Source organism: Castanea sativa, chromosome 9 (assembly GCF_040712315.1).
Source record: "Castanea sativa cultivar Marrone di Chiusa Pesio chromosome 9, ASM4071231v1".
In the NCBI taxonomy this organism is placed as follows: domain Eukaryota; kingdom Viridiplantae; phylum Streptophyta; class Magnoliopsida; order Fagales; family Fagaceae; genus Castanea; species Castanea sativa.
Genome location: NC_134021.1, coordinates 28,317,231 through 28,344,138, shown reverse-complemented (window position 1 = coordinate 28,344,138; position 26,908 = coordinate 28,317,231). Strand labels below are relative to the sequence as shown.

The 26,908-nt window shown below is 36.3% G+C and overlaps 2 protein-coding genes across 3 annotated transcripts; both read right to left on the bottom strand.

The window, feature by feature from the left end:
• Positions 1–507: 507 nt before the first annotated feature.
• On the bottom strand, positions 508–5,915 carry LOC142611011 (serine/threonine-protein kinase Nek6-like). 2 transcript variants are annotated; one of them, XM_075783003.1, is made up of 14 exons: positions 5,781–5,915; positions 5,542–5,676; positions 5,144–5,210; positions 4,121–4,186; positions 3,927–3,973; positions 3,566–3,611; positions 3,390–3,470; positions 3,267–3,309; positions 3,105–3,154; positions 2,772–2,853; positions 2,638–2,687; positions 2,452–2,525; positions 2,067–2,118; positions 508–1,982 (listed from the first exon to the last, which is right to left on the bottom strand). In XM_075783003.1, the coding sequence occupies exons 2-14, from the start codon at positions 5,658–5,660 to the stop codon at positions 702–704; spliced, it is 2,058 nt and encodes a 685-aa protein (XP_075639118.1). In that variant the 5' UTR covers positions 5,661–5,676; positions 5,781–5,915; the 3' UTR covers positions 508–701. The 2 variants fall into 2 exon arrangements, with proteins under 2 accessions (XP_075639118.1, XP_075639119.1); XM_075783004.1 differs by having other exon boundaries at positions 5,542–5,690; positions 5,781–5,895.
• A 16,411-nt stretch (positions 5,916–22,326) lies between these two features.
• On the bottom strand, positions 22,327–26,078 carry LOC142611400 (chaperone protein dnaJ 6-like). Its single transcript, XM_075783517.1, has 8 exons — positions 25,750–26,078; positions 24,269–24,367; positions 24,088–24,189; positions 23,816–23,875; positions 23,617–23,723; positions 23,463–23,545; positions 22,927–23,017; positions 22,327–22,849 (listed from the first exon to the last, which is right to left on the bottom strand). The coding sequence occupies exons 1-8, from the start codon at positions 25,828–25,830 to the stop codon at positions 22,642–22,644; spliced, it is 831 nt and encodes a 276-aa protein (XP_075639632.1). The 5' UTR covers positions 25,831–26,078; the 3' UTR covers positions 22,327–22,641.
• Between the last annotated feature and the right edge of the window lie 830 nt (positions 26,079–26,908).

Genomic DNA, 26,908 nt, shown 5'->3' with positions numbered 1-26,908 from the left:
GGTGAGTAAATCCAACTATTACATGATCATAGAGGGGAAAAGGATTTATACTTTGTAAACCACATTTTGAAGTTAGCATACAGTTTGAAACTAATGTAATCTAGACCACCTTATGATATTTCTTAATTTGCAAGATCGAATGGTTGATTCAATGGACATAATTTAGTAGTAGAATTATTATGTTTAGTTTTAATTTTTTTGGCTCATGTAGTTGTGATGTAATTGTCGATTGATTCAAACAAAAAGGAGTCAAAGATCATGTTGAAGTTTCACCTTGCAAAGCTGCTACTTGGTACCCCATAATAATAATCATAAGACTATAGGCAGTATACCTAATTTTTTTGGAAACAGTATGTAAGAAAGGCCTAAGGCAACAAAACCTAACTACTATTCAATAACAATTAATCCTCCAAACAAAAAAAAAATGAAAAAATAAAAAATTCGATACATTTTCTGCAGAGTATAGAGCATTTGCCTCCAATGAATAGTTGTAGTCCGAGGCAGACATTACTTGTAAGAAAATTTAGGTTCATTTCCAATCAAAGCAAATGGTAAGTTAACAATCTGTGCTATATTTTATTGCCAAGCCTCTAATCTGTAATCGAAACAACGATATAGATGATATACATTTTATTTTAACACATTCAACAAGACACATTCTTATAGTGATGAATAAGTTAACACCAACTGGCTCTCAAAAATTAGGTTCCTCCATTAAATTTTTGTGCAGACATGAGGCTCTTTGTCAACCAAATTGCTGTTTCTCTAGATGAGACTGCTTCTTCTCCAAATGGTCTTAGTACACCAGCAAGCTCATCAAGCTTGTCCTGCTTAAGTAGCTGCGCACATAGCTCAAGCAGAGACTCCAGAGCATCCGCTCTTTGCTGGCAGGGATTATCCCACTCACTTTTGGTTTCATCACCACCAATTGCAGTAAGTGTACTCAGTAAAGAGATGTCACTAGGTGCCTGATTATTTACATGAGCATCATCTTTCTCTGTCTGCAAAGAGCAGCTAAAGTTATCTGTTTTTGCTCTTACTTTATCTTTAAATGGAAGTGTATCATTACTTTCAGACAATGTGTAATCCATGTGTGAAGCTTCGGTGTATGCATCAGGACTTTCCCTTTGTTGTATAGTTCTGGACTCTACATCAGGTTTATTTTCAACAATTTGCTCAGCTGACAATGAACTTTCATCATCAAGGGAACCATCTTTATTGGTGCATCCTGCACAGGACATTGTCAACTTCCCAGAATCCACTGGTGTAGCAACCTTGCCCTCTGCTTCAGTTTCGTCAGGCACTTGGTTCCCTGGTTTAACAAACTCGCTCTCAGCTTCAGTGTCTTCTTGAACTTGGTTGCAAAATTTCTCAGGTTTAGCACACTTAACCTCTACTTCAGCTTCTTTTTGAGCTGGGTTGCAAAATGTTTCATCCTTTGTGGTCACAGTTGTGATATTAACATCTTTCAATTGTTTAATTTCTTCAGTATTGTTTTCCCGTTCCTCATGCAGAGAATTCAGTGTACTCCCCAAGTTAGTCTCAATGTTAGTCCTCCCCTCTTCAGGTGCATTTACAAAGTCTGCTTGGTTGTCTCCATTGCAAACTATTGCTTCAGAATCAGTTGACACATCTCTTGAACCATTGATAGCATTAGATATTTCAACTGTATAGATGTTATGATCAATCTTCTTTGTCTCTAAGTTGTCTTCTGCACTAGCTGTCACCATTGGCTTGCCACTGTCAGGCAGTAAGCTTGGCTGCACATCAGAGTTTCTTTCAGATAGGTTGTCTTCAAGTGGATCTAGTACTCCAGCCTCTTTTTCTTTGTCTTTGCCAATGCTAGGTCTACTAGATAATGACTTTCTCGATCCCTTCTCCTTGGAATTGTTTAAGGGCTTGATTGGTAGAAAAACAGAAGAAGGATTACGGCAACGGAGGAGATATTGTTGTAAATGTGGATGCCTCAAAAGTTCTGCTGCCTGAAATTATGAAGTTGTAAAGGTTACAATGGATCATGGCATTCAAACACAATCAGATATGGGAGTGGATTGATCAGAACTCACAGTTGGTCTGTGTTCTGGGTTCTTCCGCAGCATGCTCTTGATAAGTTGTTTCCTGTGAGATTTAAGCCCTTGTTTCAGTTGATACATGTAAATCAATAATGAACTAGAGAATTTATAAGGGGGAAAATGGCAAATGGAAATGTTAAATGCATTATTTATGGATTTACTGCCCTGGTTGGTGACTTTGGATAATTTACTTACGGGAAATACTTAGCTATAGTACTTAGGTGCTATTTCTTAGGTTTCCATCTTAAGATTTTGTCATGTGGATTTTTTCTCATGGGATTGAAGTATATTTTTTAGTTAAGTAGCCACATGACTCAATCTTAAGTGGGAAACCTAAGGAACAACACCTAATTGTATCTAAGTTTTGTCCTTCACTTACATTGTGGAGGAATATGCAATTGGGAGTGGAGAAATGGAGGATCTGTTTATTTTGTTGATGAGTCCAGCCATGTCCTGTTAAATTAAATGATAAAATGAACTTATTTTTACTTTTTTAACTGAAGTACAAAATACATCATTCTAACAAATAATTTCTCCAGTATAAATGGCTGAAGCTTTAACTTACAGGAGCTCTGAATGCTGGTTGATGAGCAGCGATTTCAAACATACAGCAGCCTGAAGAATAAACAAGATGTTATTCCTAGTCAAAATCATGGACACAGCTTTGTTGAATTAGAACCTTGCTTCCACTATTCTTACCAAGCGACCATATATCAGATTTGTAACCATAAGGAATGTCTGCCAGGAGCTCAGGACACATGTAGTTAGGAGTTCCAACAACCTATATAAAATCAAATCGGAGTTGATGGCAGAAAAATGTGAATAAGCGGACTTAGCTAAGTAGTTTTAACCTAATCTCTAAAATCTCAAAGACACTTAAGCCGTGATGGTATCATTGTAGACATCACAAACATCAGAAATTTTTTGGCAGGGCCATGTGTTACAGTAATATGGTTTTAAGACAGTTTTGTAGGTTGACAAGTTGACACAAACTAAACAATCAGCACACAAAAGATATATACAAGTCCATACCGAGGACGTAAGCTCTTCCGTGTTCAGTAGTTTTGCGAGTCCAAAGTCACCTGTACAGTCCATGTAAGATATACATTGCTTTAGAAGACATGATGACATGGAAGTCAAACCTGATGTAGCAAACAAAATTCTGCTCCCTTAATAATCATTAGGCCTTCATACCAAGCCGGACGTCATTCTCCTTTGTTAGGAATATGTTGGAACACTGGAATTTAATGAAGTTATATTAAAATAAATATAGATCATCGTATCTTTTGCTTTGCAAGGATGGTTACATTACAGTACCTTAAGATCTCTGTGAAGTACACGATTGGAGTGCAGGTAGTCCACAGCTAGCAACAACTGAGTCAGCCATTTGCAAAGCTTCTGAACACAAAACAGAATAATGATACAAAGTAAGTGAATATTACCTTATCTAAGTACATATAAAGGACTAAAGACCATGGAATCTTACTGATTACCTCCTCTGGAAAAAATATGCCTCTAGCTTTTTTAATGTTTTCAGCCCTGCTCCAGAGAAACGAAAAAAATATAAGGTTCCTGAATTCAGTTGACATTCTGATTTCTTTTTTATATTTGTTTCCTTCTAAATATTTACATAAATCATTTTTTACACCAAACAGGTTCTTTCTTTCTTTCTTTCTTTCTTTTTTAGCTGCTGTCTGAACAGGTGCCATCAATCCTTTATTAGCATTACTTGGAACCAACTTTCTCACATGGCTCTGAATTTGTGAATAATCTTCTCAATTGACGTGAAAAACACATTTTGTTACATAATCCAAAACCCATACGAAATATTTTACACAAAAGTTCCATACTTACATGTCTCCTCCTTCACAATAGCCAGTTACAATGCATATACAGTCTCCCTACAAACAGAACAACTCATGAAGATCCATGTCAAAGAATTTCTTTAAAAAAAAAAATTACAATAGCTACAGTGCTCTAAATTATTGGCCTATCATCTCATCTAAAGTTATTTGCAGATTTAGGAGCAAAAAATAATGCACATTCACCTTCTCTACCCAAGCATCTTTGTACTGCACAATATATGGATTATTTAGTTGAGCAATTAAGTTCATCTGCAATAGAAATAAAGGAACTATTAGTGATGTCAGTTACGAGCATTGACTGCATTGTCAAAGTTATTTCCTTAAAATTTTCAATTAAAGAAAAAGTTCATGCATGTAGGGTTGACTATAAAGACTATCTTCTAGGATAGTTCATGGAAAAGCTAGACACGAAATCAAGATCTTCAGATTGTAATTGGCTAAATATCGTTATACTATGTCCTTGTTAGCATCATATATTGTAGAAATATCATTGGTATAAATCATTCAGAGGGATTCAAAGAGGAAGGATCTTAAAAGAAATAGTTTTCTAAAAAAATGTTTAGTATAATGAAAAGTAATGCTTAGTCAAATTTGTTCATAAATGATTCTGTGCCCTTCTCCTTTTATTAGTATGGACCTATTTGCTTGTTATGAGAAGTAGAGATGCATATGTTGGTGTGGTGTGTGAGTACTATTTTAAATGTGGTATATTGCCTCAGTACGAAATTGGATGTTTCTTGAACAAAAAGTAGAGCATCCAAGGCATGACATTGTCATCAAAGTAATGCGGTAGAATTCAGGATATAGGGCAATGCTATAGACAAAAAAAAAAAACAACAACAACAACAACAACAAAAATCACAAATTTTTTCACTTCTTATGATTCATGCATTATATTTTTTTATATGAGTCCACTACTCACTCCATTTTTTCTTAAACCAATCCCAACATTTCAACTAAGCAGTTTCAAAAAGGTTGTCAAATTGTTGTAGACAATGAAAGTTAGAATATGAAGTTTACTATTCTATAATTGACTGCCCAAATATAGGGAGAACATATATGCTGAAGCCACATTGCTGAGAGGACAGATAAAATGAAAGGGACAACACCTATATAGGGTAGATTAGTACCAAAATAATTAAATTAATGAAGCAGACAATAAATTTCTACATTTAACATGTAACGGAAGTGTTTTTGTTTAGTGACCTCCTGATGTGCTGTACGTTTGAACTTCTCTGTTTGCTTAGCCAAGCGAATCTTCTTCAGAACATACCTAAAAATATAAAAGAAAGTAAAATAATTAACAAAATGGAAACTAAGAACACAGCTTCAAGTAAATTAGAGGGTTTGGAATAAATTCAAAGACAGATATATCTTGAATTGTTAGTTTTCTTTCCTTGGGAAGTTAAATTCCCTTAATGTGAATTAAAATTTTGTTATCAACATATAAAGTTACTCAAACAAGATTCTTGAAAAAAAACAAAATCAACTTGTGGGTTGATATGTATACAGCAAGACAACATTTAATGATGCTGCTGACGAGAACCAAAGAATTGAAGAAATTAGCATAAAGAAACAAACTTGGTCAGAAAACTCTCTCTTACTTCTTTTTCTCAATCTTATGGAGAACCAGAAAAGCAGCTCCAAATGCTCCTCTTCCTATCTGCTCCATCACTTCATAGTCTTCCATCTTTGACTTTGAGTCACCATTGTCTGTCTCCATGGGGGTTCTTCAGAAGCTGAAAGTTAGTTACTGCAGTAAGTCCTACCTCAGAGGCAGATCCATATAGTTATATCAACTAAATTTGTGCCCATATATATATATAGTAGTTGAAGTTTGTACCTTGGTCACTGAGAAAAATTCTTCTGAGGATGACTGTTGAGACAACAATTGAAGTTCCAGAAATTCTGAGGGATTTTATCTTATAGGTAAGAGACATAAAAATGAGTAAAGCTACACTCCACAATGATGATGTAACGCTACCTTGTGAGAGGAGAGAGAGAGATGGAAGGACAAAACTCAAGTAAAGTAAGGTAGAGGATTAATCTGATAATCATAAAGTTGATCACTTACCCAAAAAGTAGAGAGAGTGAGAGAGGTGGAAAGACAAACTAAAGTAAAGCAACGTTTCAACATATATATTATTAGATAAATATTTTACTTAATTAGATAGTTAATACCTACCGAAAAGAAAATGTGGAGAGAGAAAGAGAGAGAGCATGAAAGCCAAAAGTTAAAGTGACAGATGAGGAAGACCAAATAAAAAAGCAAAGCTTTGCTTGCATTTGCAAATTCATGGGAGAGCACTCACAACACAAGGGAATGTTTCCCAACCATGCAGGTGTTATGTCATAGTCCTTGCCCTTGGTACCTAAAAATCTCATATGCGAGTTTAAACTTTACGAAGAAAAAACTGTTTTATGTAACATTTTATGCTTCACTAATTTTATTATAACACAATATATATATATATATATATATATATATATATATATATATATATATTTTTAACTAATGGCTAACTCGTGCAATGCACGAGATAATTAAATAAAAATTAAAAATATTTATTTTTCTTAAAGATTTATGACTTGACTTAAAAAAATGTATAATTTGAAAATAAGTAATTTTTTATCCAATATAATGGTTTAGAAAAATCTTTTTCTTTCATATTATTGGTTCTACATAACACATCTCATTGTGAGCTATTCTATGGTGATGACTTCACACAATACTCGAGTGCAATTAAATCTACTATCTACCACCAATCTAATTTATGTTATCTTGATAATAGATCTACAAATTGCATTCTCATATCCTCCATCGTTTAGAATGTAACTAAAGTAATGATTGTATGTAATGTATAAACTTTATTCTTTTACAATATAAAATTATTAAAATAAAATCTAATGTTCTGGAAAATTTTTAGAAACAGAATTTTAAATTTCTTAAAACTTTGTTAATAGAGATTCTATTTTACCTAAAAGTGAACTATCACAATTAATGAGAATTTAATCATTTTTTGCAAAGAGAAGATAATCATAGGCCTAATTTTTATTTTATAGCATAGAATGTTACAGTTAGATCTGTATCATTTGTAATACGTTAGTCCATAAAGGATGGACTTTAATAAAAGTCATTTAAGATCCAACGTATCCAATAATTTTAAAAAAAAATTAATTTCAAAAGTCTTGTAATTGTAAATTTTTTTAAATCATAAAATAGACTCTGTTTAAACTCTAAAAGAAAGCATTCTGAATGATCACATCATTGATACCATATCATGATGGTTGCAAATAGCAATATTACTATTCATGATTAATAGAAAATTCCAATTCAACTAAACCCAATACATACATACATATGAATGTAAAGAATTCCAAAAATGAAAACAACAATCTCCAAAAGCCTTTGCCTAATACAGTCACTATTTATTTTATTTTATTTTTCCAGATTATGTGTTGTTTAGTTCTTTTTCCTTTTATGTTTCATTAAACTCTTTCTAATTGATAAAAATATCTCTTGTTAACATTAAACCTGATAAGAAATTGATACATACCTTTTGTTTTGAAGGCACTCCAAGAACCAAAATCAATGCAAGAGATTGTACGGCAAAGTAGTGCTGGAAGAATAATCCAAGAAAAAATAAACTATTTAAAATATAATATAGGTGTAGGGATAAAGGGCCCAGAAAAGGATATTGGGTCGTGGGTCATGTCCGAGGACATTAAATCATTCGAGGACATGTGGATATTAACGAGGATGTACAAATTAGTAAGCTATGGAAGAAGTCTGGTCATAAAGGAGTGAGAATGAAGTCCGAGGAGAAATACCTCATTGGTTGAGCATAGTAGGGGCCAACGATCTGACCTTTCATCAAGGACGAGGCACCAGACAATCATGTTAGTAAGTATAAGTATCAGATGGAGATAAGACAAAGGAACGATAAGAAATATCTGAGAGGAAAGCTGCTACGACTGCATTGAATGCTCTGTAGCTAACTCTCTAGCCGCATTAATGTAGAGGTGATACTTGAACTATAACCTCCAGCCTTACAGCTATCCACGAAGACTTCAGGAAGGTGCTGATGGGACAAGTATCAAAGCCAGCAATCTGATCTACACGTGGAAGGTTGAGATGAAGTGATGAAGGTGAATATAAAGAAGGAAATCCCTATTACAAAGGGATCATCAAATAATCTAGAGAGGGGGATATGACTGTATATTCAAGAATTGTAATTGTGCTTAAGTCTGAGAGAAATACATAAGAACTACCATCCTTAGACTTTGCTGAGGAGGATTTTCTTTGCATTGAACTGCTTATTCATGCTTTTAAATATCATTTAGCCTACTGTGATTACTGTCCAACACCTTTGAGTTCAGTTTCTAGCCCACTCTCTTTAAATTCATTATTTTGGGCTCTTTGGGCCTTAGTCCTTTTCACTTTTGGGCTTTCTAAGAAAAACGTGCCCTTACAATTGGCACGGTCTGTGGGAACCTGAACATTCTTGTGTTCATCACGTAACTATGGTGGGTTTAGGGCCAAACCGTGAAGAGTCTGTGGGGTCTCAACGTCAAAATCATTTCCTTAATCTTGAGCGGAGGAGAGACCATGAAGTTAGTGTACACACCACTCATACAAGTAGGAGTCATTCTAGAAGTGGGAGTCATTTTTCCCAGGGAAACATGCAATTAGAGATTGACCACTTGCGGAGGAAACTACGCCGTAAGCGATGGAGAGGGACTCCTTCGAGCTCAGAACCTTCCTCTGGTGATGATAATGATGTTAGCTATAGGCCCAGATCAAGGACTCCCCCTAGTGAGTCTTTCTCGCATGATGAGGAGCGCGATTATAGGTATAGAAGCAGAAGTTCATCTCACGGAGGCTTGGGTAATGATGCTATGAGCCACGCCTTGTGCCAAATTTCTAAATCACCATTTACGCGAAGGATAGAGGGAGGGAAACTTCCTTGGCAGTTTACTCAGCCAACGTTCACCATGTATAATGGCAGGACAGACCCTGTGGAGCATGTCAGCTATTTCAATCAAAGAATAGATGTTCAATTAAGGAATGGAGCGTTAATGTGTAAAGTGTTCCTACCCAGCCTAGGACCTGTAGCAATGAGATGGTTTAATGGTTTGAAAGAAGGTTCAATCAACTCCTTTCAGGAGTTGACCAAAGCTTTTGGGGCCCGTTTTGTTACTTGTAGCAGGATTTCTCGCCCCTTAGATTCTCTGTTGTCCATGACCATGAGAGAGGGAGAGACCCTGAAAACGTACTCAGATAGGTACTGGGAGATGTTTAATGAGATAGACGAAAATTTTGATGATGTGGCAATAAGGACTTTCAAGGTCAGTCTGCCTGCCGAGCATGATTTGAGGAAGTCTTTGACTAGAAAGCCTACTAGGAGTGTATGCTAGCTTATGGATCGTATTGATGAGTATAAGTGGGCCGAGGAGCACCAACAGCAAGGAAAGGGTAAGGCCAAGGTAGTTCCCCAGGGCCGAGGGAATTTCAAGTCGGAGAGGTCCAATAACAGTCGACCCAAGAGGGATTTCACTAGACATACGGGATCTGCTACTGCCCAGGTAGTTAGCACTGTGTTCAGCGAGCCTATGCATCAAATTATGGAAAAAATAAAGAATGAGTCATACTTCAAGTAGTCAAATGAGATGGGTGGAAACCCCATGAAGCACAACCAAAGTCTTCATTGTTAGTACCATCAGGACCGAGGACACACTACAGAGGAATGTAGGACCTTGTGGGACCATCTGGAGCAGTTGGTTAAAATTGGTATTAAAATTGGTAAGTTAAAACAATTCAGGTATCAGTCCAATAGGTAGGGGAGCCAGGCAGGATCGGGATATCAGAGAGATGCTTCTTCGAGACGCTTCTTCGAGACCGCCTTTAGGGATAATTAGTGTTATTCTTGCTGCCCTAAGAAGGACTGGTTCCTATCCATCTAGGGTGATGTCTATAGCCCGGCCATTTGTGGAAGACTAGGCCTATAACCCCAAGAGGAGTAGAATTGGGGTCCGACGAACTTTGAGCTTTTCTAATAAAGATAAGGTTGGAACCTTGCAGCCACATGATGATGCTCTGGCGGTTACCCTCAAGATTGGAGGGTATGATGTGAAAAGAGTGCTAGTAGACCAAGGCATTAGAGCAGAGATTATGTACTCTAATCTATAGAAGGGACTCAAGTTGAAACTTGAAGACTTGGCTTGTTATGATTCTTCTTTAGTAGGATTTTATGGGAAAACAGTCAGCCCAAAGGGTCAAATTAGATTGCTTGTTCAGGCAAGGTCAGAAGTCGTGGAAGTGGACTTCATTGTAGTAGATGCGTATTCCCCTTACACTGCTATTATGGCAAGACCTTAGCTTCACGTCATGGGGGCTGTTTCTTCCACCTTGCACTTGAAGGTGAAGTATCCATCAGGGGATCAAGTTGAGGAGCTGATTGGGAGTCAATCTATGGCCAGACAATGTTTAATGGCCGCAATTAGGCATCAGATTAAAGGTGAAACCTCGGCCACTGCTGAGGAGAGTTTGTAGCAATCAAAAGGAACAGTGTTGTCCACGGATGTGGTGGCAAAAGGGACAAAGTGTGAAGGTTTGGAAAAAATTGTCATTGGTAATGACAAGGAGAAGTTCTTCCAGGTAGGGGTACAACTACCTCCTCGGAAGAAGGAAGAGTTGATTGTTTTCCTTAGGAAGAATGTTGATGTGTTTTCATGGAGTGCTTATAAAGCTCCTGGGGTGGATCCAAATTTTATTTACCATCACCTGAATGTTAATCCGTCTATTACTCCTAAGAAGAAACCACCTCGAAGCTTTTCTAAAGAACATTCTGATGCTGTCAAGGAGGAGGTGATCAAACTTAAGCAGGCAAGGGCAATAAAAGAAATGTTTTATCTTGAATGGCTAGCCAATATTGGTGGTAAAGAAGAAGAATGGGAAGTGGCGAGTATGTGTGGACTTCACTGATCTAAACAAAACTTGCCCAAAAGACCTATTCCCAATGCCTCGGATAGACCAATTGGTGGATGCAACAATTGGACATCATCGGATAGGCTTTTTGGATGTCTTTCAGGGATACCATCAAATACCCTTAGCTCTAGATGATCAAGAAAAGACTGCTTTTGTTACACCTACTGGGAATTACCACTACAAAGTGATGCCCTTTGGATTAAAAAACGCGGGATCAACTTATTAGAGGATGATGACTAGGATGTTTGACCATCAACTTGGCAAAAACATTGAAGTTTACATAGATGATATGGTGGTGAAGAGCAAAGCAGAGTCCGAGCATGTGAATGACCTTGGAAATATCTTTGAAATACTGAGAAAGCATAAACTATGCCTTAATGCTTCTAAGTGTTCTTTTAGCATTGGTTCGGGCAAATTTCTTGTCTATATAGTCACTCATCATGGAATTGAAGTCAACCCTGATCAAATTATGGCAATTAACAATCCACAACCTCCTCGGAATCCCAAAGAGGTCCAGAAGTTGATGGGAATGACTGCTGCCTTGAACTGATTCATTTCTCGATCAGCAAACAGGTGCAGGCCTTTCTTCTAGTTGTTACACAAGTGGAAGGGATTCAAGTGGACTGAAGAGTGTGCCTTGGCCTTTTAGCAATTAAAGGAATATCTTTCTTGGCCACCCATTATGTCCAAGCTTGAAGAGGAAGAGGTTCTTTTTGCCTATATTGTTGTGGCCTTTCATGCGGTGAGCTTAATACTGATAAGGGTGGACAATGAAGTACAACAACCATTTTATTACGTGAGCAAGTCATTGCTTGAGGTAGAAGTTCGTTTCTGCCACTAGAGAAGGCTATCTTTGCATTGGTACATGCTACACGGAAGCTCCCTCATTACTTCCAAGCTCATACAGTTGTGGTTTTAACCCAACTTCCTATTCAATAGTTACTTCGAAAAGCTGATTACATAAGGAAAATTGCCAAGTGGGGAACCATTTCAGGAGCTTTTGATATCAAGTATAAGCCTCGGACCTCTATTAAGGGCCAAGTTCTCACAGATTTGGTGGCAGAATTTATTGGGTTTCCAGCAGAAATGAAGGGCGAGAAGCAGAACTTAGGAGGAAAACCAGTCAAGTCAATTTCTCTACAAAGACCCTTGCCTTGGAAATTGTACTTTGATGGTGCAACTAACCAGATAGGATCTGGGGTGGGGCTGGTTGTGGTGTTCCCAGAAAAGATTACTATTGAGAAGTCTTTAAGGTTAGGTTTCTTGACCATAAGTAATGAGGCCGAGTATGAAGCTTTGTTGGTAAGGATGGCTATGGTCCAAAAAATGGGAGGAAATGCAGTAGATGTATTTTCAGATTCGAGATTGGTGGTAGGCCAGGTAAAAGAAGAGTTGGAAGCTAGAGATTTGAGAATGCAAGAGTATTTAAGCCAAGCTAGGCACTTGCAATCAAGTTTTGAATCTTTCGCTTTACAGCAAATCCCAAAGAGCAGAAATACACATGCTGACTTTCTTGCCACTTTAGCAACTTCCTTGGAACAAGGTTTATCCCGGGTCATCCTGGTTGAAGATTTATATAAGCCTGTTGAGGAAAAGAAGGGGAAGATCCAAACTCACTAGATTAGGGTAGGGCCTAGTTGGATGGATTCCATAGTTCTGTTCCTCAAGGAAGGTATTTTTCTTAAAGAGAAGGGAGAGGCAAACAAAGTACGAAGGAAAGCTCCTCGTTTTTGGTTGTTCAAGGATCAAAAGTTGTACAAACTTTCTTTTTATGGGTCATACTTTTATGCGTCCATCTTGAAGCAGTGGAGCCACTCCTGGAGGAGTTACATGAAGGAATTTGTGGAAGTCATATAAGGAGCAGGTCACTATCCTATAGGGCCCTCACTTAGGGGTATTGGTGGCCAAATATGTAGAGAGAGGCACAAGAATATGTGAAGAAATGTGACCAACGCTAGAGATTTGCTCCAAATATTCATCAGCCAAGGGGTGTCAATAATCCTTTGTCTAGCCTATGGCCCTTTGCTCAATGGGGTTTGGATATTGTAGGGTCATTCCTTAAAGCAGCAAGGAACGGGAGATGGCTTCTAGTTGGCACTGATTACTTTACCAAGTGGGTTGAAGCTAAGCCACTGGCTAACACTAGAGATGTAGATGCAAAGAGGTTTATATGGAAAAATATTGTTACTCCATTTGGGTTCATCACACCCTCATCTCGGACAATGGGCTTCAATTTGATAGTAAAGCTTTCAGAAGGTACTACTGTAATTTGGGCATTAGGAACAAATATTCAACTATAGCCTATCCATAGGGGAATGGGCAAGTCGAGGTTGTTAATAAGGTTATGGTGAGTGGGCTTAAGAAGAGGTTAAATGATGCAAATGGTAAATGGGTGGAAGAGTTGCCACAAGTCTCTTGGACATATCGAACTACCCCTCGTTGGTCAATAGGGAAACACCCTTTTCGATAACTTATGGGTCCGAGGTTGTGATCCCTCTAGAGTTTGGATTTCCAATGCTGAGGACAAGCTTGTTAACTCTAGACAACAACAATAACCTATTAGAAAAAAGCCTGGATTTGATTCGGGAGCAAAGAGAAACTGCCATGGTTCAGTTGGCCAACGAGGGGTATGAGAAAATTTGTAGAGAAGCTTAAGCAAGGATATGATACGAGGGTGAGGGAAAGACCCTTAACCCCAAGAGACTTGGTATTGAGAAAAGTTGTGGGCACTACAAAGAATCCTTCTAGGGGGAAAGTTAGGACCCAATTGGGAGGGACCATATCACATCACATTAGTAACTGGTATAGGGGCTTATTTTCTAGAAGATTTGGATGAAAACATTATGTTACACCCTTAGAATGTAAATAACCTGCGAAAGTATTACTATTAATGAAAGGCATCTTTGCCGCATTTTTGTTTAAAATATTGTATGTTGTGTTTTCTATTTCTTTAAGTATTAAACAGAACCTTGGTCATGCCTAGCTCCTCGGACCACATACCTTGGGTAAATTAATATTCCTCAATATACATCTAAGTATTAAACAGAACATTGGTCATGCCTGGCTCCTCGAACCACATACCTTGAGTAAATTAATACTCCTCAATATGCACCTAAGTATTAAACAGAACCTTAGTCATGCCTAGCTCATCGGACTACATACCTTAGGTAAATTAATACTCCTTAATATGTACCTAAGTATTAAACAGAATCTTGGTCATAACTGGCTCCTTCGATCACATACCTTGGGTAAATTAATACTCTTCATTATTTGTCTAAGTATTAAACAGAACCATGGTTATGCTAGGTTCCTCGAACCACATGCCTTGGGTAAATTAACATTTCTTTGATTATCTGATTACTAAATAGAACCTCGGTCATGTCTGGTTCCTTGAATCACATGCCTTAGGGTTAAATTAGTAGCCAACCTAGCTATAGTGGATAACCAAGACTCTCATTGTAATAACTTAATTGAAAGGGCGCCCCTGAGTATCACTTAAAGCATTTGCAAGTATATCCATGATCTATTTGTGAGTAAATTAACACCTATAACTACTTAGGTCTACTATTAAATGGAAGGTTATGTAGATCCTTGAATGGATAGATGTTTTACCATTATTTGAAGTTAAAAAGAGAATCCAGCAGTATGCATGGTCCTTTTAGTTACTTATTTTAGATACTTAAAGTATGTCTTGAAGTTAAATTACACTTTGTTGAATATTATGGGCTGAGAAAGATTAGCCCAATGTGTTGCCATTTGTAACTTTAAGTAACTGTTAAAGTTAAGAATGGAAATATATTTCAGATTAGATTATGCTTATGTCAATTAAGTATTGAATGGAAAAGACATCATATTTAACTTTGCACAAACACAGTGAAATATAAAAGAATTTAATATTTTTCATTAAGTTAAGCCTTGAAAAAGGCAAGGCAAATACATTTTCAGGAAGATAAACAACAAACTGAATAGAAAGAAAAGTACACTTAAAAGGCCTATCAAATCCAGTTTAAGAGCTACTTAATCTTGAGAAGGAGGTTGTCTTTCACTATGGCCTTAGTTGGTTTGATAGGTGTTGCTATTGAAGATGCTAGACCTTTACCCTCTAGAATCCTCCTTGGCAAGAATAGGGAGAGTTGCCAGAACAGTTTCTCGAGTTTGGGAGACCACTTTCTCCTCAGAGGAATCCTTGGGTGTAGTTGAAGGCTTTATGGTTTCAAAAGCTACCTCTTTAGCTATTTCCTTCTCCTTTTCAACTGCATTAGCTTGCTCTGCCCCTTTAGGGGGACTGTTGGGAGAGGGAAGATCCTTGGCGAGTATCTCCAAGATGAGGTTTGAATCTTTGGGGGCAGTATCGGCTTTGGAGCTTGAGGGGCCTGATGCTCGAATGGCTGGAGGGTAGTAGACATTCTCTGCTCTCCTTAGGACAGATGAGGCCTTCACTCAAGCTTGGTTAAGAGCCTCATTCCATACTTGGAGGTAATAAGTTCTATAAACCCCAAAAACCTTAGCCCTGAGTGCCTCCTCGGTCTCTATCACCCCAATATCATACCCTTCCTACTCGGCCTTTTCTGCAGCTTTCTCTGCCTCCTCCAGCTCTTCTTTAAGATCCCTATCTACTACCTAGTTGCAGTTAACTGATCCTCAGTTTGATGGAGTTGCTTGCGCTGACTCTCCGCTTGCCTTTTGGCCCCTTGTAGAGTAGCTTCGGCGCTCTTCTTCTCCCTGTCAGCCTCGGTCAGTTTTGTGTTCAGGTCCTAGATCCTCTTCTTAGCCAGGGTGAAGGCATCCACAGCTGCAATGTGCCTTGCCTCTTCATCCTTCATTTGCCTGTAGGAATTTGTCACCAATTCCTTGGCCATGTACACAGCTTGAATAGCCTTTAAAAAAAAAAAAAACAAACAACAACAACAATGAGATGACAAGAGAAATTAATAGGAATACTAAAATATAAAATAATAAATAAATAAAAAAGGAGAAGGGGGGGGGGGGAACACTTACCATCGCAAGATCTCTCTTTAAGGTAAGAAACACCTCATGTTTCTTCATGGTCCTTAGGTCGACCATGTCATCAGGAAGTAACAAGGGCTGCTCCAAGGCGTCTGCTACGTACCTAGCTCTTCCTTGTTGGAGGCCTCTAATAGAACAATCTACAAGGAGAGGAGATCTGTTTAGCTCCAGAGGGGGGGTGCCAAGCTGGATTTTTAGTGCAATGATCACGCCCTCTCTCCGTGATGGGCCCTTCCCTCGAGGACCTCGTCTGAGTAGTCTTGGCCAATTTGGCCCCTTTTTGGGGCTCAATTTCTTTAGGGGGAATTTCCCTTCCTTCCTCCACTATGTCCTTGTCTTTTTTATCCCTTTTTCTCTTCTTGTCTTCAGGATCAAGTTAGGAAGTTTAGGTAGGAGGAGAAGTAGGAGGTTTAGTTTGGGCAACCACCTCATGCGTAGTGCCCTCTACGGAGGACTCCATGAGCTGAAAAAGGCTTGTCTTGGGTTTGCGGTGAAGTACCATTGCGTTAGGAGCACTTGGAGTTTCTTGGATACTGCTTACTTGTGCTGGAGGAAGGTGGCTAAATTCACCAACTAGGGCTTTTGGAGATTGAGGCTAGTTAAAAACCTCAAAGTCGTCCTCGGAGTCTGAGACTTCAACTATTTTTACTGCTTCCTTGAGAGTTGGTTAAGAAGGGGTTGCTTCTTCCTCAGTGGTATGTTGGGAAGACAATTCCACTTGTAGTACACCTTCTGGAGTAGGGGCAAAAATGAAGCCTAGTACTGCGATGTTAATTTGATGTAAGCGGCGGATGAGATGGGGTCATAGCCTAGGATGAGGTGAGCCACTCTTAGTTGTCCGACATTGTGGACAAAGATCTCGGATTGGAGTATTTTTGTCAAGTTAGGCTCGTTGACAAGGTTCAGGTTTGGAATTGTAAAGTACTTATCTGCAAATTTTCCAAAAACAAAAACATAGTTAGAAAACAATACAAGCAAAATAAGAACAAATTTACAAGCAAAAACAGAAGAAGTGAGCGCAAAAAATGTTAGTAAGAAAGGGGGTATTATTAAGGTAATAACCCTAGATCTAAACACCCCACCTGGTGTCCCCATCTCGTGTTGAGCAATGAAGTCCATCATGCCACTCTCCTGAGATGATTAAGAAATCTTTGGCCATACCCTTATTGGACTTAGATAGACACAATATGAGTCTAATTGTGGGGACTCTAGTCTTTAGGTAGTACCCTAGACTTGTTAGTTTGTGACGATTGTAAACCTAGTTAACATTGTGGTGGGTAAGGTTCACATTCATCCTTTCATTAAGGGCATCTACACTACCTAGAATCGTAAACATGTTAAGGGCGCACTGGGTAGGGGAAAGTTGAAGGGCAATGAGGTAGTCCCTAGTCACTCTACCCATGGGGATTCTCATCCCTCCCTCTGTGAAGGCAATCATAGGGATTACTACTTCTCCCTTTTGCCTCAATGTGTGCCATTCTCCCCGGCGACAGTACCTAATGGAAACCCCAAGAGGAATATGATACCAAGTTTTAAAACTCTCTATATCCTCAAAGGTGTCTACTAGATGAGCAAATCTACCCATTTGAAAAATAGTTGAAGGTATTGGGAAGACGAGGTAAAGTTAGAAGGGCCGAGGAGAAAATGTTTTAAATTTAAAGAAAGAAAGGCTAAGGGTTACTTACGGAAAAGAATAAGGGCTCCTCAGACTAGTTCTTGAAAGTTGAAGATGCAAAAAGTAAAGCAACTGAAAGCTTCAAGCAATTTATATATGAGTGGGAAAGGTAAGCGGGACAATTCCCGCCCAAATCCCCATAAACATTTCCCATCTTAGGATTCCCATCACACCGTAGAACATGGGGAACATGGCGCTATAAGAAATAAATGCAAGCCCGTCCTGGATGTCGAAGTGTTAGGAACGTGCTTTTAGGTAGTTGAAAAGACACCTGCGCAGAACGAGATGACGTAAGGGCAGAGTAGAATAATTGTTGGGATATTGAAATCCCCATTTTTCCCAAGGAGCAAAAGAGTGAAATTTCAAGGGGCTATTATAGGGATAAAGGGCCCAGAAAAGGATATTGGGTCGTGGGCCGTGTCCGAGGACATTAAGTCGTTTGAGGACAGGTGGATATTAACAAGGATGTACAAATTAGTAAGCAAAGTCTAGTCATAAAGGAGTGAGAATGAAGTCTGAGGAGAAATACCTCCTTGGCTGAGCATAGTAGGGGTCAACAATCCGATCTTTCATCAAGGACAAGGCACCAGACGATCATGTTGGTAAGGATAAGCATCAGATGGAGATAAGACAAAGGAACGATGAGAAATATGTGAGAGGAAACTCGCTACCACTGCATTAAATGCTCCATAGCTGACCCTCTGGCCACATTAATGTGGAGGTGATACCTAAACTGTAACCTCCAGCCTTATAGCTACCCACGAAGACTTCAGGAATGTGCTGATGGGACAAGTATCAAAGCCAGCAATCTGATCTACACGTGGAGGGTTGAGATGAAGTGATGAAGGTGAATATAAAGAAGGAAATCCCTATTACAAAGGGATCATCAGATAATCTAGAGAGGGAGATGTGACTGTATACTCAAGAACTGTAATTGTGCTTAAGTTTGAGAGAAATACATAAGAACTACCATCCTTGGACTTTGCTGAGGAGGATTTTCTTTGCATTGAACCACTTATTCATGCTTTCAAATATCATTTAGCCTACTGTGATTATTTTCCAACACCTTGGAATTTAGTTTTTAGCCCACTCTCTACGAATTTATTGTTTTTGGCTCTTTGGGCCTTAGTCATTTTCACTTTTGGACTTTCCAAGCAAAACGCGCCCTTACAATAGGAATGAAAAATTGAGTTGAAATTGTAACAAATAATCCCTAAAAAAACTATTTATAATATAATATAGGGTTATGGATTCCTAATCAAATTTGGTTATATAATTTTTTTTAAAGGATGAATATGTTGGTGGAGTCCATTTGATGTAAAATTTAAATCCTATTGAAATTAAAAATGATATATATATATATATATATATATATATATATATATATATATATTTGTTGAGTTTCATTTGATATAAGTATAAAATTTAAATCCTATTAAAATTATAATGTCTAATAAACTTTAATATAAAAAAATGAAAAAAAAAAAAAAAAGAAGAGAAAGAAAATGTGATTGATAGATATAAGGGATTATGATAGAATTTTTTTTTTTTAAATGTCAACATCGTAGAAATTATCAAATTAATGGAGATATATTCCGTTTTTTGGGATACATTTATATTAATGGAGTTATTATATAGTTTGTTAGGATTATCTAAAAATTCCTTGATCAGGTGACAATTTAGGTTTCCTTTAAGTATAGTGGTTGTATGGCACCAAACAAATTTTTTTTTTTTTTTTTTTTTTTTGCAATATGGTGTTATAAAATCGAATTAAATCAAATTAAAAAATATAAATAAAAAATGTTGATGTGGAAAATTATGGAGAGGTCAACCAAAAGTCTCGGTTATATATATATATATATATATATATTATTTAAAAAAAAATTGTACTCATTTTACAAAACTCTCACTTTTGAAGGGTATGAGAGAAATTATGATAAACAATTTTACCTTCAATTTATTGGAAAGAATAATTCTTGAACTCGAACTCAACTTGTCACTTTTGGTTAATAAGAACAACAAATTGTGATGGATGGAGCATAAAACAGATAAAGAGTTTTTGTTTGAGCTTTGATGGGATATTGTAGAAAATTTTACAACGCTCATGTGCTGGACAACCATTGGCATTAGGTAGGTTTTTATGATTGGCTTTCAGAACATAATCAATGACTTAAACTTTGACCTAAAGTATTAAATTATGTTCATCTTTATTCCTTGGGTTTAATCATAGTTTTGATTACGAAGGAATTATGAGCCAAAATCAAACCAAATAATCAGGTGGGCTATATCAAATATCGAATCAATTCCAAGTAGGTGGCAAGATCGTCATTGGAGTGGCTAGGATTGTAGAAAAATATTTTCCATTCTGTAGAAATTGTACAATCAATAGCTATTGCGTTGCTTAAATAGAAAGGGAATAGATTCCAACATAATTAGAAAACGTCATCTTAGCTTTCATTGCAGACCACAGGGTATAACGTCACTATAGTATTATCTGTATGTATGATGGGTTTTGCTGTAGACGAGAAAGAGTTTTATGCTATTCCTTTCATAAAGGACCGACAAGAGGAGATACTTTTCCCTGTGTTTTATAATTAGTTAGAAGACAAGGGAATATTACATTCTTTTGCTAAGAGAGAAAGGTTAATCATGACCTACTTGCCAAAATTGTATATAAAAATAGCCCCGACCATGAAAGTTATACCAAGGACCATAATTGATAATCCTCTTCAGATTAATTTTCAAATAACTCTTTTTAAGGTCAAGTTACAAATGCTACCCCTGTGACTTATATTCTCTTACAAAATGGAATTATTGTATGATTTATTTCAGGAAAATTATACTTTACTACCTTCAACTATATCATATTACATTTTGCACCTTAAACTTTTCGAATGCATATTTTTGCACATTAAACTATGACACTTATTACACTTTACACCACAACGTTAAGTTTGCTATTAACTTAGATGAAAAAATATGATATAATGTAAAAAGGCCTAATTACCCCTCTTCTCAATGCTTCAAAAATAAAAGATAAATTACACTTTACCATCTTAAACTATACTCCTTCTTACACCTTGCACCATAAACTTTGAATTTTCCTCTAATTTAACAGAAAACTTAATGGCAGTGTGCAAAGTGTAACAAGAGTCATAGTTTAAGATATAAAATGTGCATTCGAAAAGTTTAAGATGCAAAGTATATCATGAGGTATAGTTTAAGGCAGTAAAGTGTAGTTTTAGTTTTTTTTTTTTTTTAAAATTATGTGACACTTTGATTGTAGTTTTTATCCTTATAAAGCATCAATATATATATATATATATATATATATATATATATAAAAGCAAAGAACTTATGTGAGAGAGTATGAAATTCCGCAAAGTGGCACATTGTATAAAATTCTTTTGATTTAGACTTCTACCTCATCTAATTTAGAATTTATGTCAAACTATTAAGTAATTGTGGATACATGTATTTCAATGTATTAATAAAATTCAAAAAATTCATATATATATATATATATATATATATATGTATGTATGTATATATTTATAAATTTAAATGCTTTGGATTGATATGGATGGATATAAAAAGTCATGAGAAAGGTAGGAACTACGAAAACTTTTCAATTTCCAACATAAGACTAACTTCAATGCAAAATTGCAAGAGTCGGATTCAATAAATTAGATATCATAATATGATATGATTATTTATCTCCATATTTGTCCAATATAAATCCTCGTTTGTCCACATTTGTCCAATATAATTTCTCTCATAATATCTTTGGTTCCCTTTCTGAGAGGTATGTTAATTTCCAAAATATTATGTTAATTTTAAATATTTTGTTTAGATTTTATGTATGCATTTTTATTGATGTAGCATTGTAATGTGTTTAGATTGGTTTTTTCATATTGTGTGTCAATTTAGATTTTTGACTTTTCATATGATGCATATAAATGGTTGGTAGGGATTTGTAGTATTTTTGGTGTTTTGATTGCTTTTAGGGAGGTTAAACTGTGATATTATTATGTCACTATGACATTATTGTATGTGTTGTCGTATCATGAAATTATAACAGTTTTTATAGCTAATTGATTAGTGGTGAATAAAGACTGATAGAATATAGAATAGACAATAGAGGCTTTGGATTTGTCATCTTTGAAAGTAATTAGAAACATTCTATGTTAAAGGGTAAAGTTAAATATTTAAAATTGAGGGATAACAAATCTATTGTCACAAAACTATCATTCTTTCAATTTTCATCTTATTATAATTACGATCTTAAAAATCAAACTTTTCTTCAATTAAAATGTTACTGTGCCTCAATTTTATCTATCATGTCAATTCTAAAACTGAAGAAAAGCTATTTTGAATGACATAAAAATTATAAGTGTTGAAATAGTAGAGATAGCAAATTAGTGGCATAAGAAATGTAGAAATTAACACCATAGAATCTATATATAATATTGTTAATTGTGAGTCTGTGACTAACCATAATAGTATTTATGAAATCAACAGGTCATAAATAATTTTAAAAAAAATTTATCGAAATGCACCGTGCAGGATATTGGCTAGTTTTCAATAATTTCAATGAAGTTTGATGTCCTAACATATGCCAACACCCATTGAGAAAGAATTAGTGAAAAAGATAGTTCTACCTTAAAAATTAAAGGAATTGTAAACATACACAAACCCAAATGAGATTGAAAGGGAGTTGAGGGTAGAACGATTTTTTGATCTTCAATTCTTTCTGCATTTGAGGTTGGCACTCGCCAAATCATCGAATCCATTAATGTTAAAGTGTCGTAGAATAAATCACATGATAGTTCCATGTTTAAGGTTATAAAAACAGGGGCGGTATGTGTAATTTATCCTGTCTAGTCATAGCAATTGCTGAACATTTAGCAGAAAGATAGCTCACATACATACGGTTCTGAGTCTCATTTAAACAGTAATAGCAATTGCAGGACATTTAGCAGAATCAGAATTTGTACACACAATCAATTCATAGGGTTCTATTCAGAGTTCAAGTTACTTCCGCCTTGATTTTTTGGAGGTCCTGCGGCTTTCAATTTTTTTCTGCACAGCCTTGAACTCTTCTTCAGTGGGCTCTGAAACAGAACTATTCCCACCATACTTTGAAACCAAGGATGAGAACATAGAATCAAACTGATCTTTCCTCTCACTTCTGCGTTGAGATATGATTGCCAATAGATCTGCTTCTGACTCTTTATTTGAACTGTAAAATGTTGTCAAGACCAAATTCAGTAAAAAAGTACAGAACACAGGCAAAATTCTGTGCGGGAAATTACTTACTTCCTCCTCTTTTTCAAAGGACTGGTAGGTGGTTTTGTCTCAGATACTTTCTTCGCCCATTTCTGGTAGGCTTTGGTTGCTTTCAGTTCTCCTACAAAAGCAAGAAGTCAACATCATTGAATTTGATAAAGCAAGCCTGGAAATACATCTAAGTAGTCAGATTCTTTACCACTGTATATGATGGTACATTGAAATTGAGACACTTTCTCAAAACAAAAAAAAAAGAGATTGAGACAAAACAAAATAGTAACTTTTAAGCAATATTCTTTTTAGTGGAAACAATCCAAAGACAAGATAGGCAAACAATTCACTACTAAAAAAATAAACTACCATCATACAAAGGTGTAAAGATATTCAATAATCCGCTACTAAACTGTGGATCTATGTGTTGAAAACGATCAACTATAGCGTCAATCATCCATTTTCAACTTGCAAAGCAGAACTGAATCAGACCCTAAATCTTTTCCCACTATAAATTCAAGAACAGCTAATGTCATAGCAAATTTAACTCATCAAAAGCAACTAGAAATTATTACCTGCTGCTATTGTCTCATCAAGAATATCCTTGAAACGATGTGAATCAAGTTGAGGTTCCGAACAAAGCATTGAACAGAAGAGTCTGTCCAGGAAATAAATTAAATGTCAAAATGGCAATTTTTCATTAAAGAGGCTAATTTGTTACTATTGTACCTGTTCATGTTACCCTTGTGCTTCATATACAGATCAATTAAATCTTTCCTTTCTGAATCTGATCCTCTATAGTTTGCTTCAAACTCTTCAATGTCAGCCTCGGTAACCTGCAGTTGTGCATTTAAAGCCTTACAAAACTGCAAACTAATAGAAGTTATATGAACAAGTAAAGAAGTTGACCAGATAAAATTGATGTAACCTTTTTGTACATTGTTCTGAAAAAAGCATGAAGATTCTGAACCACTTCCCCAGCAAGGTCCTGATTAATGAAAAAGGCATATGAGTACACAGTATCTTTCGGCTGCAGTTTCTTGCAGTGGACAAAATAATCTAGTAATGAGTGAATTAAATTTGTGCCTTTAACTTGTAGAAAAAGGTGGAGTATCCTTATCCTATAGGATATCCAAGAACGCTTGATTTGATTTAATTAAACAAAGTTAGAAGCATGCAGCATTTTAAGCAGTTACTCACAGCATCATCAACACAACCAGTCTGGTCATAGACTGCTCGCTTCTCCTCATCCCCAAGAATAGATATCACCTTTTGCAATTGCTGAAACTTCACTTTAGCCTCCTATAAGAAGTAAAGTATTAGGTCACATGCAAAGAAATCTGTACTTGATAAAATCTATATCAAGAAAATAAATTGTTACCTCATCACCGGGATTTTTATCAGGATGGAGTCGCAATGCCAACTTATAGTAAGCTTTCTTTATTTCCTGTTGAGATGCTGTCCTCTCCACACCAAGAACCTACAACCAGCGGTTCATTATTTAATAAACCCTGCTCCACTTTACACTGATATAAAATCTAACACAATAGTAAAGCAAGAAAGAGGACATGAGGAACAAGACATCAAACAAAGAGGCAGAGAATACAACACAATGGGCCACCAATGAGCCTAACTGTGCTAGGACTTGCAAAAATGAGAAAGTTTGGTGTGATTCTAAGTTACTCTGGTCAAAACAGTAGCAAAAGGAAAAATTTCATCCCCAGGATCACAAGGATATGAAGCCAAATTTTTTAGTACGCCAATGTAATTCAAGCAGTATTTAAGCATCAATACACAAAATAGAAATTAAAAATGTCCTTGATGATTCAATAAATTACAAACGGATATTGGAACTTAAAAAATGGAAGCAAGCCAAACCAGGGAAAAAGCACAAAAGAGCTAACAATGCAAGTCAAATTCATTAGTAGGTACCCATCGAAAAATAATTAATAGGTAAACGAAGCCATATTGTCCAAGTAAACTAATACAATCGCTAAAAAGCATTTAGTCTAGAACTTAAAACAAACATTAAATCATGCGTTACTATGACATCCAAAAAGAACATTCCAATGTGAATTTCAGTTATTTTCATGAGATAGCAACCAAAGTTCCTCATAATAACATTTATAGCCAGATATCATTTATAAGTATTGGGAGTAGCATCTACTAGTATAAAATTATCTAAAACATTATAACCAACGTAAAACAACCTTATAACAAATGACACAACAAGTTACCAATTCATTCACTCCCTACAACTTGAGTAACATCAAGCACAGACTCAAAACATGAAACAAGAAAATAAAAAGGTTCTTATTGTACAATATGCCTGAAACTACAAGACTTTTTTTTGACAAGTTCCCAAGCAAGGCCCTAATTTCAAAAAAATCTAACTAGGGCATGCAGTGTCCAATGGATACAGAGTCTCCCATTAACCAGATCCTTCTTCTCAAGAACAAGCTTGCAGAAACATAGTCAATGTTGTGATGGGCATAAGACAATTCCTTATACTAGAGGAGGAGAGTCATAAGAGACCTCAAGATGGCATGGCATACAAGCTAAATGAACCATCTTCTTGCTGGTGTAACTTTTCCTAGCTACAAGAAAGAGATCAGATGGCTACATCTTCTTTCTTATAAATTTCCCTAAACCTAAAGGCAAGGAGCTATATTCCCAAATTATTCCCACTAGCTACCAAGCCCTAACAGCAGGAAATAGTAATACATCAAAATCCTATGTCTGTTTGGCAAATTTGATTATCTTAATGAAAATTTACTAACATTTTTCTCAGCCAAAACAAATAGCAACTATCACAATCGTTAATAAATAATCTAATAATAAGAATAACAAATTTTTGGGTACCTCGTAGAGGCTCTTTTCGCGAGTTGAGGGTCCTTCTTCTTCTTCTTCTGAAACCCTAGCTTTGCTTCTTCTTCTCGCCATTGAAATCGCCTGATAGAGAAAAATGAAAAGGGTATAGGAACATAAATAGTCGGTGGGGTCTATTATGTGTAAATCTGTATTTAATATTCCAATTTCGTTGTGATTTTTTTTTTTTGTCTTTTAGTTTTAGCCTCCAATTTGTTCCCGCCACTTCCCGCTTTGCTTTGACCCTCTTCCCGCCGTGACCATCTCAGAGGACCCCTTTGGTAAAAGACTAAAAAGAGTGTGGGCATCAAATAAAAATGTTTGGAGTGTTTGTGTTTGAGACACCGTTGTTTAAACATTGTATTTAGTGAACATCTCATCTCATCTCATCTCATCTCATGGGGTGTTTTCAATTTTTAAGTAACATTGATGGGTAGCATTTTGGTATATATTTTGAAAATTGTGGGACTTAAATGCTATTGACAATACATGATAGCATTTTTGTACAAATTTTTGAAAATTGTGGGATTTAGATGATATTGACAATACGTATTGTTGATGTGAGTTCAATTTGTGGCTTGAATTTCCACTGAAGCCCATAATGCCCATTGCTTGTAAGTCGATCAAGTATGACCAAATACAACTAGGAATGTGATTCCTAGTATTGCCGACCTATGACGTCTATATATATATATATATATATATATATATATATATATATATATATATATATATATATATATAAAAGTTTGTGTTGTACGGCATATGGCCTCAAATTTGCAGACTGAAGAAGGTGTGGTCATCCGCATGCTGAAACTCTTACAAGGATAGCCATCATGTCCCATGGAAGTACAGTGTAACTTTGATTTCCACCCAAACTGGAAAGGAAGAGGTTTGCTTTAATGTCTCTTCAAGCCTAGCATGACTCACTAAGAATGGTCGATGTTATACTCCTGAAGAACTAGAAAAGAGGAGGAAAGAGATTGGCAAAAGCACAGCCGAGCCAGTTAGGAATGGGGTCACCACTGAAGAAGTCGAGGAATTCCTGCAAACCATCTGAAAGGCCGATTATAGTGTGATTCAACAGTTGAACAAATCTTCAGCTCAAATTTCTATCTTAGCCTTGTTGCTATCTTTCGAGGACCATCGTGAA

Excerpts from the sequence above, each read along its gene's own strand:
- LOC142611400 (XM_075783517.1), bottom strand. The coding sequence starts at position 25,830 with ATGGCGAGAAGAAGAAGCAAAGCTAGGGTTTCAGAAGAAGAAGAAGAA. Across the intron at positions 23,876-24,087 it reads CTGGTTGTGTTGATGATGCT|GACCTTGCTGGGGAAGTGGT; the intron begins GTGAGTAACTGC and ends TTCATTAATCAG. Across the intron at positions 22,850-22,926 it reads CCTTTGAAAAAGAGGAGGAA|TTCAAATAAAGAGTCAGAAG; the intron begins GTAAGTAATTTC and ends AACATTTTACAG.
- LOC142611011 (XM_075783003.1), bottom strand. The coding sequence starts at position 5,660 with ATGGAGACAGACAATGGTGACTCAAAGTCAAAGATGGAAGACTATGAA. Across the intron at positions 3,310-3,389 it reads TACTTCACAGAGATCTTAAG|TGTTCCAACATATTCCTAAC; the intron begins GTACTGTAATGT and ends ATTAAATTCCAG. Across the intron at positions 3,155-3,266 it reads GGAGAATGACGTCCGGCTTG|GTGACTTTGGACTCGCAAAA; the intron begins GTATGAAGGCCT and ends TGGACTGTACAG.